Consider the following 14579-nt stretch of genomic DNA (forward strand, 5'->3'; position numbering starts at 1 on the left):
GCTCTCTCACACCCTGGCACTGGCGGAGTATCTTCCAAGTCACTTGCTTCCCTTGACTGTTGCCATTAGCTGTTTCACCCTTTTGCTCCTGGCTTAGGTGCCACCTCAGAGAGCCCTCTTTGACCACCCCATTCTAATTCCACACTGCCCTGTATTTACTTCATGACACTTGCCCACCTGTGATTATTTTGTCTGTCTTGTCTGACCTGTACCTTAATATCATGAGCTCTGTGAGGGCAGAACTGTGTCTTTTGGGTTTACTGCTTTACCCACTTTGCCTGGCGTGTGCAGAAAACCATTTGATGAATGGATAAGGAGCACAGGCAACCTTCTGGTGATAGAAATAAAATATATGGTGATTGTGGCAGTTACATACAGCGTTAGTCCAGAAGGCACTGGGGAATGGGGACTGGAGCATGAAAGAGGAGGCAGGGGCTAAAAGTGCAGATTTGGAATTGATCTATTTTGAGCTAATGATTGAGGAGGTGGGAGTGGACGGAGATAGGAGGTGTGTTTGAGAGAAGGTCCAGGGTAACACTTTTGGGGAGAATGAACACTTAGGAAATTAAAAGATGAAAAGGCAGGAAAAAGCCAAGAGAAGCAGCCCATAATTGAAAAGACCCAGGAGACTATTGTCAAGGAAGCTGAGGGGTGGTAAAGAGCTTTGAGTGCTGCGCAAGGACTGGGGGGTAAGGGGCAGCAGTGCAGGGTTAGAGGTTGCTGATGAGTTTGAGAGATTTGTTTTGGTCAGTCTGCTTGGGGGACCAGATTATGGTGGGTTGTGGTGTGATTGGAGGAAGAGGAAGTGGGGGAAGTAAGTTTGGGTTACTACTCGTAGAAATTCTGTGGCAAAGTCAGAGGGTGATGGGGCAGTTGAATTGCTTGATAGGGTAGGATGTTAGAGGCATAAGAAGAAGAGCCAGTGCAGGGCACTCGGTCATAGATATGTGGGTGTGCAAGTCTGGAAGCAGCTATTACTGTTTAGGTACAGAAGCATTTGAGAGGTTCAGAAGCTTGTGGTTCGCAGGCTTTCTGACTGGTGAGTGAGAATGGCGTCGTGCAGTGCCGCTCAGACTGAGGTAAAGGGCCCGTTTAAAAATGTTTAACCTCCACCATCGTGGAATGATACAATTTCCTAATGTAATACAAAACATGAACTGTTAGAAAAATAATCATACTCTCAGATATTGTGGCAATATCAAATTACTATAAAAGTTTCTGAATGCTTTTAATTTCTGCCTCTCATTGTAGGATGGTAACGAACAGTTTGTGGATGCTCCCAGGCTGTGGTCTCTCTTTCAGTAGCACTAATGTAGTAGGTGAGGGAGCAGGAGATCCAGGTATTTTTCTTGAGTGGCCCATCTGAGTTCTTAGATGGGCTAGTGAGTTCCAGGTTAAGATCACCCAGTAGGAGTCGCATGCTAACACTAGCAAAAAGTAGAGACTCTACTTTTATAAACTCCAAGTGGAGTAAACAAGTCAGTAGCCTTGAATAAGATGTTGGCCCCTTTCCCTTCTAATACTTAAAATTACTTGAAGTAAAGGAAAACTGTTTAAACACATAACAGTTAAACTATGAGGATTACTACCTTAAATAGGAGTACTGTTAAAATACGAGAACTTTTACCAATCAGTTCTAAAGCCAGGAAGTAGTTAAAGCACACATTCTGAGTTTTATGAAGAATTCAGAGCAATATGAGAAAGTGATAACGATAGATAATGAATGCTATCTCCCGTTACGACATTACGTTGAGTGAAAAGTCTGGAATCGCGTTTTGCTCTGATGATGGCTGGGTAGAAGTATTGCATGTGTATTTTATTGGTCAGGAAACTTAGAGTCATAAGTGATAGAAATGCAGCTCAAGCCAGCTTCAGCACAAAGTGGGCATTTCTTGGTTTATGAGGAAGCAGGGGACTGGCGGGGTAAAACACATTCAGTGAAACTACTGCCAGGTTACCATCAGAACTCACTCTCAGGATGGGAACTGGCTAATTGTGGAGGTGGGGGAGAGAAACCCTTCAGTGTGAGAAAGCTTGTGACCAAGCCTGAGGCCAGAAAAGGTAAAATAACAGCAGTGGTTTGAAGCCAGGCTACCCGTGCTTAACCGTTGTACAACTCCTTCCTCTGCCCGACAGAGCGTACTGACAGTGTTTCTAAAGCAGGGATGCCATCATTTAAATTTGACATTTTAGTACAGATCTTTTGCTCACAGATTTCAAAAGATTTAAATTGAAAAATTGTCTTCATGCTCACTACCATTCAGCTGCTATTTATAGTTTGTTACAGTATCTCACTCTTTTTCAAAAGGGACTATTTTCGTTCATTCTCCCTGCTTTGGGCAATATGAAAACAAAATGAATTGTCTGTTATGAAAATTAATAGCACCAAAGAGTGCAATGTCTTGTCTTCCGTGACTCTGTGTTGTAATTAGAGATTAAACATTTATATTTAGTCTTATTTGGACATACTGTCCATTTCTTTAGGATATAAATATTTAACTCGGGGGGCGGGAAAAGGACTGCACAGTCCTAGTACGGTTTAATATTTAACTCCTTTAAACTGAAACATGGGCTGTTAGGTCACAGAAATAATTTGACATTGTGAATTTTTGTCTTGCCGTTTTAGCCATGGACTTGACCTGGACTAAGTTTCTGGAGAATTGTTGTCATGTGAGAATGTGTAATGTATCCTTACTTCATGGACGAAGTACACACACCTTGACTATGCCTAAAACACGTTTAATACACAAAGTTCAAATTAAAAAAAGCACAAAATTGTTTAAATTTTTTCAATTCTGGGTCTGAAGAAGCCCAGGCTTTATTCTTATTTGCTACAACAGATTTCCTTCAAATAATGCATTGGCAAGGTGACAGGTGAGTGACCCCATGTCTGGTTGGGGAATATATCGCTGAACTTATTTTCATCTTAAAATGTGGATGTAAATTGGCGTCCAAGTGGTTTGGCATTGATGACAAAAATACAACAATTACAGTTGTTCTTTATATGGCAATTTTTAACTGGGTGTCTTATGATCTGTTTACTATCTCAGGTATCTCAAGTCCAAACAAATTTCATTTTTGTAGTAAAAAGTCTTTATTTCCAAAATGATTGGTTAGCCGGAGAAATTATAAACCACCTAACACAAGACTTTGGTAAGAAAGAGTTGATGTTTCTTAAAAATTCCCCCTTGCAAACAAAAAAAGAGTTAACACTTATGTAACAAGAAACATGTTATCCATTCTCAGCCATTAACCAGGTGCCTGGTTTTAAGTCTCCAAAATTTGGATTAAAAATGGGACCAAATAGGAACATGCGATACTAGGGTGGCTTGTCCTTAGAGTTACTTAGGAATATACATTATATGGAACTTTGATGATTTTCATGGGTTGAGAGGAAGGATGCGTGTGGGTAGCTAAGAGTAGTGTTGCAAAAGCGAGCAGATTCTGTATCAGGACTTTTTTTTGTCCAAGTAGAAATTAAACTTCTTATTTATTTGTTTAAATTTTGTGCTGCTTTGTGGGAGGAGAAAGCAGTTCACTTAAGGATTTAAAAAATAACGTTGGAAACAACTCAAACCTCCAGAGAGCTCAGGAATTGGTAATAGTGGTCCCTCCAGAATGAGGGTGCAAAAGGCATATCCTTTGCTGACTCTGATTGAAATGGAAACAATTGTTAAAAAGACCCAACCTTCTGAACACTGAATTAGTTTAAAACTAAAACACAAAAGACAGACCCAATGAGTTTTTTATTGAACAGTCTCTCTTGTGTTAAAGAAAATAGTACAGATTCAAGGCTATAGCATATATATATGTTGTGTTTGGAATATCCTGATGTGTTTAATGCAGAGTGTATTCAAAGCAATGTATGCATCTCATCCATGGTACATATTTGGATTAAGCACGATAAAGAAGGCCTGCAACAGAAATGAAACGGTAATTTTAACAATGAATGAGTAACAACTGCTGATGGACGCAACTCGGTAAAATGACCTTTTACACTAATCCTTGATAGTCAGTCTCCCTGAATTTGGTGTGCTTATGAGTGCTCGGAAGGGGATGGAAAACCATGATCTTTCTCTATGGTTGTGTCAGAGGACCAGACCCCTGGTGTGGAGGGCTGACATAGGTTTGACTTCCCACCAGATTTTACGGCCAAGCTTGATTCTGCAACATTCCTTTCTCCCTAGATTTGTCGTCTTTCTTGGCCTCTGAAACACTTTTTCTAAGAAACCCTCTCAAGTACAGAGATAGTATTTCTGTTGAAGGACTGGCTTGGTGGGCTGCAGACAGATTTAACAAAATGTTTGCATAACTGAAAAAATGTTTTCTTGTTAGAAACTGGTTTGAGAACTTAAAAGTCTGTGTCGGAAGATTTTAAAAACTCAGGTTTGGGACTGCTATAGAGGCCAGTTTTGCTGCCTTGGCCTTGGTTCTAGTCAGGATCTAACATCAGAAGGTTCGTAAGGCTGGCTTCCTAAGAGAATTGTGTCCAAAAAAACCCCAAAAAGAAGGGAAAAATGATTTCTAGACTTAGTACCTTTTACCTCAGGTGTAAGAACTGGTTACCTTATGTTCAAATAAAGTAGCCATCATTTCTTTCCTCTGGGGCATCAAGAACCAATATTAGGGGTTGAGATACATACGCATTTCTCGGTGAAAGAAGAAAAGCCACCCACCATCAGGGCTTCTCTTCATGTCTGCCAGCTGTTTTCCCCAAGAACTGTTGATGACTGAGGAGACTCAACAACGGGCCCTAAAGTTCCACTAAATGAGAAGAGACGAGCAAACAATAGTTTCCTGCAAGAGGGAGCAGGCCAGACGAGAATGAGGGGAATCTGCACTCCACCTGACGGGGACTGTCTCCCCCATGCTGCGCCCCGGCACCAGGCACAGAGTCATCTGCAGACAGTTGCCTCTCCGTGTGCAGGAGGCCGGGGTCTTTTTCCTGCCACCCAGGTGGGTGCTCCAGAGGGACACGTTTCCATTCAGTACAGGTGGCTGACACTACTCGTGCTGGCTGAGGGCTGGCTGAGGATGAGGGAGCACCCCCTCAGTCTGTGCCCACCAAGAAGTGTACAGAAGGATGTCCCTGGCATCCACAAGACTACTGGGCAGACCACACTGCAGAAATGAAAACTAGTGTACACGATTTAAATTGCCTTAAACAAACAAGCAAACAAACAATCCAGCCATTGGTGACTCTGAGGGGTCTAGAGTGCAGCCCTGGGAAACGTGTACCCTTGTTAACACGGGTGGACATGGCATGCTCTGATCTCCTTCTTGTCTTTGCAGCTGGTAAACTGGGAGCTTCTGAACCTTTTCTTTACAGTCATGTAGCGTTCCTGGATCCCGCCTCCACACAGTTTGGTGCATTCTGACCAGGCTGTCCACGGGCGCATCTTGCAGCCTGAAAGCATGAGAAGACCTGGTTAGGCCAGCAGACACGAGGAAAGAACAAGGAAGCTGAACTCTAGTAAACAGCTGTCAAACTTAGTTGGTTGTCTGGGCTTTTCTGCTCTTGTATGTAACGATTTGTTGAATTAAATAATGGCTAGAGTCCTTATTAGGGACTGTTAGCTTATACGTGACAGACTGCAGAAATTGGCCATAAATACTTTGCAGCTCTTCCCCATCGAGGGGCAGAGTCTGCTTCTCCACCTCTTGAATCTGGGCTTGGCTCTATGACTTGCTTTTGGCCAATTGGACATGAGCAAACATGGCTTGAGAAAAGTTGTCGGGAACCTTTCCACCACTGTGCAAGCAAGCCTGGCTATCTGTTGGAGAGACCAAGTGGAGAGAGGCTCCAGAAACACAGGTGAGGCCAATCTAGACCTTCCAGCCCCAGCTGAGCCACCGCCTGACAGTAGTGACTTGTTTGTTTTGGGGTGGCTTGTTAATGCTGCAGCCACTCAAGGAGCAGTTAACCACTCTCTCTTATGCTTTGCACCCCCAGGTACTTAGCCTCTCAAGTACTAAGTTAACTCAGGTACAATTGATTATTTTTCCTGTGTAAATAGACATGACTTTCTCAAAGAAAACTTCCCTGACCCCAAGGTTAGATCTTTAAAAAAAGAAAAAACAGTGCTTCCATAGCACTCTATACATTACTCCATTGTAGATCCAATTAATTACATTTATGATTATCCAGTCAATACTACGCTGAGCTTTATGTCATAGTGCCTGCCTGGAACATAGTTGGGCATGATGTTTGTTGACTGGCCAACTGACTGCCATGTGCAATAGACAACATTTTTTTTTGCGGTACGCGGGCCTCTCACTGTTGTGGCCTCTCCCGTTGCGGAGCACAGGCTCCGGACGCGCAGGCTCAGCGGCCATGGCTCACGGGCCCAGACGCTCCGCGTGAGCCCAGACGCTCCGCGGCATGTGGGATCCTCCCTGATCGGGGCACGAACCCGTGTCCCCCGCATCGGCAGGAGGACTCTCAACCACTGCGCCACCAGGGAAGCCCTAGACAACATTTTGATATGGGAACAGCTCCCTAGTGGAAAAATAGTGACCTTCAGGTAGCTCCGCATATCTGCACTTCTCTAGTCCTAGATGGAGCTGTAATGTCTTAAGGAAGAGAAGAGAGAAGAAAAAAAAAAGGGGTAGTTTGAGCTGCACCTTTAAAAATAGAAACCCATTAACCTTCACTTATATGCGGCACCTTCCTTACCCACTCCAGGGAATCCAAAGACCATCAATTGGCCTGGACCCAAGACTGACCGCGGATCTTCCCAACTACCATTTCACTCTTGGCTTGGATCAGCTTATTCAGCAGTGAAGCTCTAGGTGGGATCTTTTTTTTTTTTTTTTTAAGTCCTGGAACTCCTTCAGTTATGCGGGAGGAGGGGGACACACAATCTCTCTCCTGGGCTACAGAGAAAACTTAACCAGCCTCTGTGCCTCTGTTTTTGCCACCTCCAAACCACTCAGCACAGGCCTGTTAAAGTCACGCTGTTGCTTAAAACCTTCACCTACAGAATCAAGTCATCAGCAGGCCTTTCATGGTCTGGTCCCTACCCTACCTCTCCAGCTTGGTTTCCTGCCCCACCTCTGCCATACTCTGTGTTCCTTCTGCCTTCCACTTACTACTTGAACATATCTTGCTCTTTGGTATCTCAGTGCCATTGTAATGACTACTCCTGCTGCCTGGGATGCCCTTGTTTTACTGGCAAACTCCTACAAGTTCTTCCAGACCCACTCTGCTTTGACATCTCCCTGAACGCCAGCCTCACACTTGGCAGTACCTGGAAACTGGTCCCCATCGGACTCCTCCCTCAGCTGCTCACTCCTCCGGCTCTCTCGGGCCTCCCTCCAGCGCAGCTTCTGGATGGATGGATTTCGGAGGCATTTCCGGATGCGGCACTTTTTCCGCTGCACAGTCTCCGGGCAGGGTGCACCTCCAAACTGAGGCTCCATTTGGATCATGCGGGTTCGAATCATGTGGCCTTTCCCACATGACTTGTTACATTCCGACCATTGGGACCACTCGGTGAGCTCACAGTCAATGGCTGGCAAGACACAGATGGGCGTGAGTATATCTCATGTCTGAAACAAGATACGGTCACTTATACTCTCCTTTGAACATCTCAACACAAGCCTATGGGAAATGCAAAGCAGGTGCTGTTACCCCATTTTACAGAAGAAGAAACTGAGGCTCCAAGAGGCAGACTGACTTTATCCAGCCCACACGGTTGGTAAGCAGTAGATGCAGGATCGGTGCCCAGATCAAAACCCACATGCTACGCCCTCTTTATGATTTGAGGAGGCTTTTGGGGGGACCTTGAAGATTCGTTCAAAGCCTCTTGCCTTGCTCTCGAAGCTTCTAGAATATTGTCAAATTAGCCTCAAGTGGCACAGACTAGCTTCCCACGGCCAAGGACCCTGATTTTCTGAGGGAAGGCACAGTTCACTGGTGCCATTTTCCAGAGCTGCCCAGAGCTGCCCCCGTGGACTAATACTAGGGACATCGTGACTTCTGCAGTAAGACCCAGGCAGTGTCTCTTGTTCTCCATATCATCCTGGGTCTTATATGTGGCAGTCTGCAAAAAACACAGGAGCCAGAAATAGGAAATTCAGTAGAGAAGAGGGGCAGTAGCAAGTGGTGTCATGGTTTATCATGGTAAGAGATCCAGCAGAGTCTTCTCATTAAGCCAGCATCTCACAAATGTGGACGAAAGCTAACCCATTAGAGTGATTCTCAGGATGCTTCCTAGGGAGGCAAATGATTTCCAAACTCTGCTTCCCTTGCAAAGTGAGGGCCCGGCTGGATGGATCTAGGAAAAACTCATTTTGTTCATGGTCTTAGGCCTTTTCTCCCTGTGGGAGCTCAGGCAGCTTTCCCATCTGCAGCATGGGGATAATGTTATTTTTCTCATTAGGTTGTAAGAATTAAGTAATGCTCTCAGCCCAGTTTCTGGCCCACAGTAAGTGTTCCATAAATGTTCTTTTTCTTCTCCCTTCAATTCACTGGACCCTGTGGATACAGAGTTTTGTTTAAGTCAGTTAACAGTGTCTCAGAACATTCTGGAGCCCCAGCTCTGGTGAGCTGTGTTGAACACGGGGTAGATCTTAGTAAAAGCCCAAGGCTTTGTTTAGTTTGACGGTCTGCATCATCTCCACACATGACTTTGGCTAAAACAGCTCAGGAACTGTAATATGTAACATTGGTGGAGGTCTGCACTTCCCAAGTCCAGTGCTCGGCACTTTGTACCACTTACGTGGTTTAATTCTCAGAGCAGCCTAGGAGGTTTTTCTCACTACTTTACAGATGAGGGACAGGGATGCTAAGTAGTGTGCTGAAGTTTACGCAGCCAGTAAGGGACAGAGCTAGGACCTGTCCCCAGGCACGCAGCCTGAGTAAGGGGAGGAAGCACAGAAGGCTGTCTGACTTTCCACCACCTGAAAGGGAAGCTCTCATGGAAGACTAGCCAGAAAAAATGGGCTCTCTCCTTGGAAATTAGTCCCCAGATAATAAACTCACCCTCATCTCTTCTCAAATCTCTGTGAGATTTGAGAAGAGATGAGGGTGGGCATGGAGCTTTTGAGCTTGTTGACTTGCTGGCCTGTCTTCTTATCAAGGCTGCAAAGGTACAGGAGTCACTGGTTTAAAGTCTACCCTTTGGTCATGGGTAAATAAACTGGTCACAGGGAGGAGGAATAGAATTAAAAAGCTTAGAGAACCCCATGGGCCAGACAAGCCTCTAACTTGGGGGGGGGTGGAGAACTATGAAATACATTTTATCGAGCCTGTACTGTTTTCCATCTAAGCCTCCTGTTTAGACTTCACAGCCATTTACAATTTGGGTGTTTTGTAGATGGTTAGTGGGATCCCCTTTTACTACTGAGAAGATTGAGAGTTTAAATAACTGCTAACACAGAGATGCAGGGCCCAGCAAACAGTCATAACTGTACGAGCTAGCACAGGGCTGGTTAGCAGAAGGAGAGGCGGGGAGAGGTGGCTTCCAGGAGCTCCAGGACTTACGGCACTCGGGCAGCATGCACTTTTCCACTTGCTCCAGCGCCTCGTTACAGTCCCCGAGTTCTGCTAGAGACTTGAGCATCCGCTGGCGGGTCCGCATGCCCTTCCCACAGGTCACGCTGCAGTCGCTCCACTCGGACCACGGGGACAGCAAGCAGGGGATGGTGTCTAGACCAAGAGCCAGGTTTGCCACTGAGAACAGGCTCCCTTTGCTTTCTTTGATCTGGTGCCCTGTACCCTTTGTCCCCCACTCAAGCCCCTTGAGTAAAGTGAAATTGACCAATGGGTTCAGATAACCGAAGTGACCCCCCCCCCGGAACCAGGAGTGGCTCCACAGGCCACTAACTGCTGCTGTTGTCACTCTCCTGCATCTCCTCTGATCCAGCTGGTGCTCATGATGTGGCATCAGATGTGGCTCAGTAATAGGAATACACAAGTCCCACTTGAAACACCCGTGAGGGTCTGAGTAGGATCTTACTAGAGACAGAAACATCCCACATGCCCCAAGAACCATGCACTAAAAGATAGGCTCAATGATGTGTTTTTGGACACTTTGGTGCTGAAATCGCTAGAATGTGTAAGTACTTGGCTGTGTGTGTACATCTGTGTAGTGATGTGTGGGCCTGTGTGCATCTGTGCGTAGAGGAGGGGTTGTAATGCTTCATGAGGCCACAGGCAAGTCCCCACATAGAACAAGAATGAGGGGGTCTGTGATGACTTGAGGAATGCACAACCTGCCTACATGTATTCCCCCCCCCTCCAAAAGAAAGATGCTATGGGGCCCTATAAAACACAGCTACAGGTGAATTCTATCCAGAGGCCACCAGTTTGCCACCCCAGCATTGCTCAGAATGCCTCTCAAAGGAGGCCACTCTCTGGGTCTGGATGATGTCCTCACACCTATAGCTCTCCCTCCTAGAAGTGCCCTGCAAGGATGGGGGGGGGTCCATATTTCCTCTTGCACCTGCCCAGCCTTGACAGTGGTAATAGTAAGGGCTGCTGTGGTCCTCTGTCCCCTCTCCCACGCCCACTCACGGCACTCGGGCATCATGCACTTCTCTGCCTGAGACGTCTCAGCCTTGCACATGGAGCCGTCCGCCGGGCTCATCTTGACCATGCGGTGCCGCTTCTTCATGCCCATCCCGCAGGTGGCGCTGCACTCGTCCCACTCGCCCCACTCGGTCATCAGGCAGCTGCTGGGAGCTGGGAAGCCCGGCGGTGTTTAGCGTCGCCTTGGCAGCCTCGGGAGCCCCGCGCCCGCCCCTCCCGCCCGGCACCCCACTCACAGCACTCCTCGTTGACCGTGCACTTCTCCGTCTCCTCAGTGGGCAGCGTGCACACGGAGCCGTCCTCCGGGAACTGCTTCACGTACCTCTCCCGGGACCGCATGCCAGTGCCGCAGGAGATGCTGCAGGGCGACCAGGTGATCCACTCGGACATGGTGCAGGTGGAGCCGTCTGCAACACAGGAGCAGATACTGCAGACCGGGCGCCACGACGCCGGGATCGGCACGACCAGCCAAACTCCCCAAAGGCGGGCGTCAAGAAGGCCAGCTGGCATTCAGGGGCAGTTAGGCAGTTGAGGATGGAAGTCGACATAAAAGGCACACATCTTTAAACTAGGAATTGTTCTTTAAAGGAAGTGCTTTTTTCCAGTGCACGGAGCACTCGTGATTACTCCTCGTCTCATGACGACGCATTTGAAAGATGGTTGGATGGATAGGAGTGTGTGTGTATGTGTGTGTGCCTGTTCTAAAGAAGAAGAGGGAAATGAAGTCGTCCATCCACCCATCCATTTACTCATGTCAGTAAATCCTTACTGACTGCTTAGTGGTATGTACTGAGGTTAAAGAGATGTGTAAGATACGGATTTTGATCTACTCCAGAACGAGAGATGGGCACATAAACTGCAAAACACACATAAGCCCAGTGGATTGGAATGGGGATGCTCCTTGGAGTTCTGGGTGAGATTTCACAGAAGAGGGCACATCTGAGTGCACTTTTGTTGGGTAGAGAATATCTGTATTTAAGGTGAAGGGAACAGCTCCTGCAATAACCTGTACCGAGTGTATTGTGTGTGGCACTGGGAGATGAGGCTAGAAAGGACTGAAGTCAGAGTGTGAAGCCTCCTGCACATGTCCGCAGGCTGTCACGTGCACATGGGTGATGCCTACACGTTGTTATTGAACCTATGGACAGTGTTGCTAGACAGTGCTTGCTGGCGGTGCAGTAATAAAGATGGCTGGAACCCACATTAGACACAGGGAAATTCTGACACGTCCTACAATGTGGATGAACCTGCGGACATTATGCTGAGTGAAATAAGCCAGTCACAAAAAGACAAATACTGTATGATTCCACTTATATGAGATACCTAGAATGGTCAGTTCTTAGAAAGTAGAACGGTGGTTGCCAGGGGTTGGGGGAATGGAGAGTTAGTGGTTAATGGGTCTACAGTTTGTTTTGCGAGATGAAAGGAGTTCTGGAGATAGAGGGTGGTGATGGTTGCGTGTGTGTGTGTGTGTGTGTGTGTGTACACAATACCACTGAACTGTACAATTAAAAATAAGTTGGTAAACTTGATGCTGTGTACCACCAAAACTACACCACCAGGCAGAGCCCAACATGTTTCAGAATTGTCATTACTTCCTGGGAGCCACCTGAACTCCACTCCTGTAGAGGGGGTGGTTAAAGATCTCATTTCCCACTGCAGGCCACAGACAGCCCACCCATCTGCCTCCCCTCAACCCCAAGAAAGAGAAAGCCTCCAGCGTTGCCAGTCCTGTCACAACTTCCTGCCTGCCTGTTCGTAGGAATGGCCTGTGCATGCAGGGTTCACTCCTTTCTGAAGTGCCTTATCATGGGCACAAACAGCAATAAACCACTGTGGAGTGCAGCCAGGAGAGGTATTTAAGACTGTGCCCCAGAAAGAGCCCGAGAGTCAATGACCTGCAGTGGTGGGTGAGCTTCCTTCAGTTATCCTCAGCTTGGAAATGATTTTCTTCCTGCCATAAACCAGCCCAGCCTATACATCCCTTCCTATTGCCTTGTTACACCTCTGAGACAGTTAAGATCAGAGCACAGAGTATAGATCTGTTCAGTCAGAGAGAGGAAGTGTACCCTGGAAAGTAGGCAGCTGGCCTTTGCACAGCAATCAGAGTAGTGCCATGTTGAAGCCTGAGCCATCATGACATGGGTGGTTCAAGCTTATAGTTCAAGCCTGACCTTTGACCAGTTACAGAATTGCTGCAGTCAGTCCAAAGGTCCTGACGCAAGGAACTGAGGGCTCTGACCCAGGCTGAGGTAGGACATGCACGGGGTCCATGAATGACACAGAATTAGGGCAATGATTTAGATTCAATCTTGGCCAAGCTCTTCACCTGCTTCTTAAAAAGAGGTTGAAGTTAAGGCCCAGAAGCAGGCAGCTTGCTATCTGTTGTTTGTCATAAGTAAGATGTGTGCTAGCTCTTCAGTAACTTGTGTCTATTTTTTTCCATGGCTGGGGGGTCAGTTAATCTCAATTCTTTTGATGTCATAAGACATGTCCGTGTTCACAGCCCTCAAGATACTGTTGGACATGGGAGTCTGCCCTTGGTGGTTCCCACTGACAAATACAGTCAGGGTCCTAGTGCCCCACTGGGGGGGGGGGGTGCTACCTGACCAGCTATGAGAGGCTGGCACGGCCAGGCAGGACCCTCCCTTCTCGAGCCTGGGTGTCTCGTCACCTCCATCGCTGCAGCCCGGGCCCGTGCAGGGCTGGAAGTCCTGGGTGTCGGGACAGGGGACACTGAGGTCCAGCTGCGCCTTCAGCATGCGCTGCCGCATCCTCTTGCCTTTGTCGCAGGTGGAAGAGCTGCAGGCGGACCACGGGGACCAGTTGGAGTAGATGCAGGTTTCGGGGGTGTCATCTGGGAAGAGTATGTGACATGGTTTTCCTGGGAGCCTGTGGAAGCTGTGACTGGCCCTCTCTCCCCAGACGAGCTCACGCGGGGACAAGAAAATCCCCGCTGTCTGCCCAGCCTCCGGGAGCCTGGGTACTCCGGGGATGCAAGCAGCCATTCACTTGCCTTTCAAAATTATAGTTTGGGCATTCCACTAATAAAAATCTAAGTAACTTAATAAGGAAAGATTCTCTTACTCTCTCTTCCCCTCAACACATGAACACAAGCCCCTCACCCTGGCAGACATCGTTTCCACACAGGTGCAGGCAAATCACAGGCAATTTGGGGGAAACACAGGTTTTTCCGTGTGGTGCTGCTCATCTTCCCAGTGACCCAGACACACTGTCATGATGAGAATAAGGGTGGCCATTGTTCACTGAGCACTTACCATGTGCCAGCATCATTCTAAGAACCGTATTTGTCTTATCCCGTTAGCTCCTTACCACAGCTCTCTACAAGGCGGATTCTTCTATTATCCCCATTTTACAGTTGAGGAAACTGGTAGAAAGGTGGGCCTCTTGCCCAGGGCCACAGGAGGAGAGCCCAGCTTGTCTGGCTCCAGATCCTATGAGAGAACTTGAGCTGAAGCCAGGGCTCTGCCACTGCCTCCTGACTGTAGGGTCTGGGCTCGCTTTCCTTGCTGGGGAAGTGGATGGACCCACTCCTGCCTCACAGGACAGTGTGAGAATCAAAGCAGAGAGTCATCCGTGAAGCCCGTGCAAATGCCATTTGCCTGATACTGTTGAATATATATTCCAGTGTCGTACCTTCACCAATTCCCTTAGACTTTGTGCCTAGCCTTGGCCTTGTTTTGAATTATATTTCAAGAAGAAATCCGCAAAGAAGGGATTACCAAATCAAAGGATATATTTGTGGCTTTTAAAACATGTTAGCAAATTGCTTTCCCAAAAGGTAGTTTTATGTTTCGTTCCCAGTTTATGTTGCCACCTGCAACAAAGGAAGATGACTTACCTTCATCTTTCTCTTCTGGAGCCAGGTCTGCTACAATATCGTCAACATTGTCAGGTACAATATTGCACTGTTCCCCCTGCAAAAGGAATTTTACTTGGAGGGCCTCACGTTAAAGAACGGAAAGTGTGGGGGAAAGATGAAAGAGGATATAAAATCGAAAGCCCACCCTGTATACAGATCCTA

At 47.2% G+C, this 14579-nt stretch overlaps 1 protein-coding gene across 1 annotated transcript in view; it reads right to left on the bottom strand.

Annotated features, from left to right (window-relative positions):
- Positions 1–1790: 1790 nt before the first annotated feature.
- Positions 1791–14579, bottom strand: part of SPON1 (spondin 1) — a 273677-nt gene continuing 260888 nt past the window's right edge. Inside the window, exons 10-16 of the mRNA XM_022555726.3 lie at positions 14397–14472; positions 13209–13391; positions 10771–10941; positions 10520–10687; positions 9488–9652; positions 7251–7514; positions 1791–5407 (exon numbers count right to left, since the gene is read on the bottom strand). Coding sequence (XP_022411434.1) covers positions 5244–5407; positions 7251–7514; positions 9488–9652; positions 10520–10687; positions 10771–10941; positions 13209–13391; positions 14397–14472 — 1191 coding nt within the window. The 3' untranslated portion in view covers positions 1791–5243. The remainder of the gene's footprint in view (positions 5408–7250; positions 7515–9487; positions 9653–10519; positions 10688–10770; positions 10942–13208; positions 13392–14396; positions 14473–14579) is intronic.

Source organism: Delphinapterus leucas, chromosome 7, assembly GCF_059928025.1.
Source record: "Delphinapterus leucas isolate spDelLeu-1000000601 "Yukka" chromosome 7, BTC_Dleu_Yukka2, whole genome shotgun sequence".
NCBI classification, from domain to species: Eukaryota; Metazoa; Chordata; class Mammalia; order Artiodactyla; family Monodontidae; genus Delphinapterus; species Delphinapterus leucas.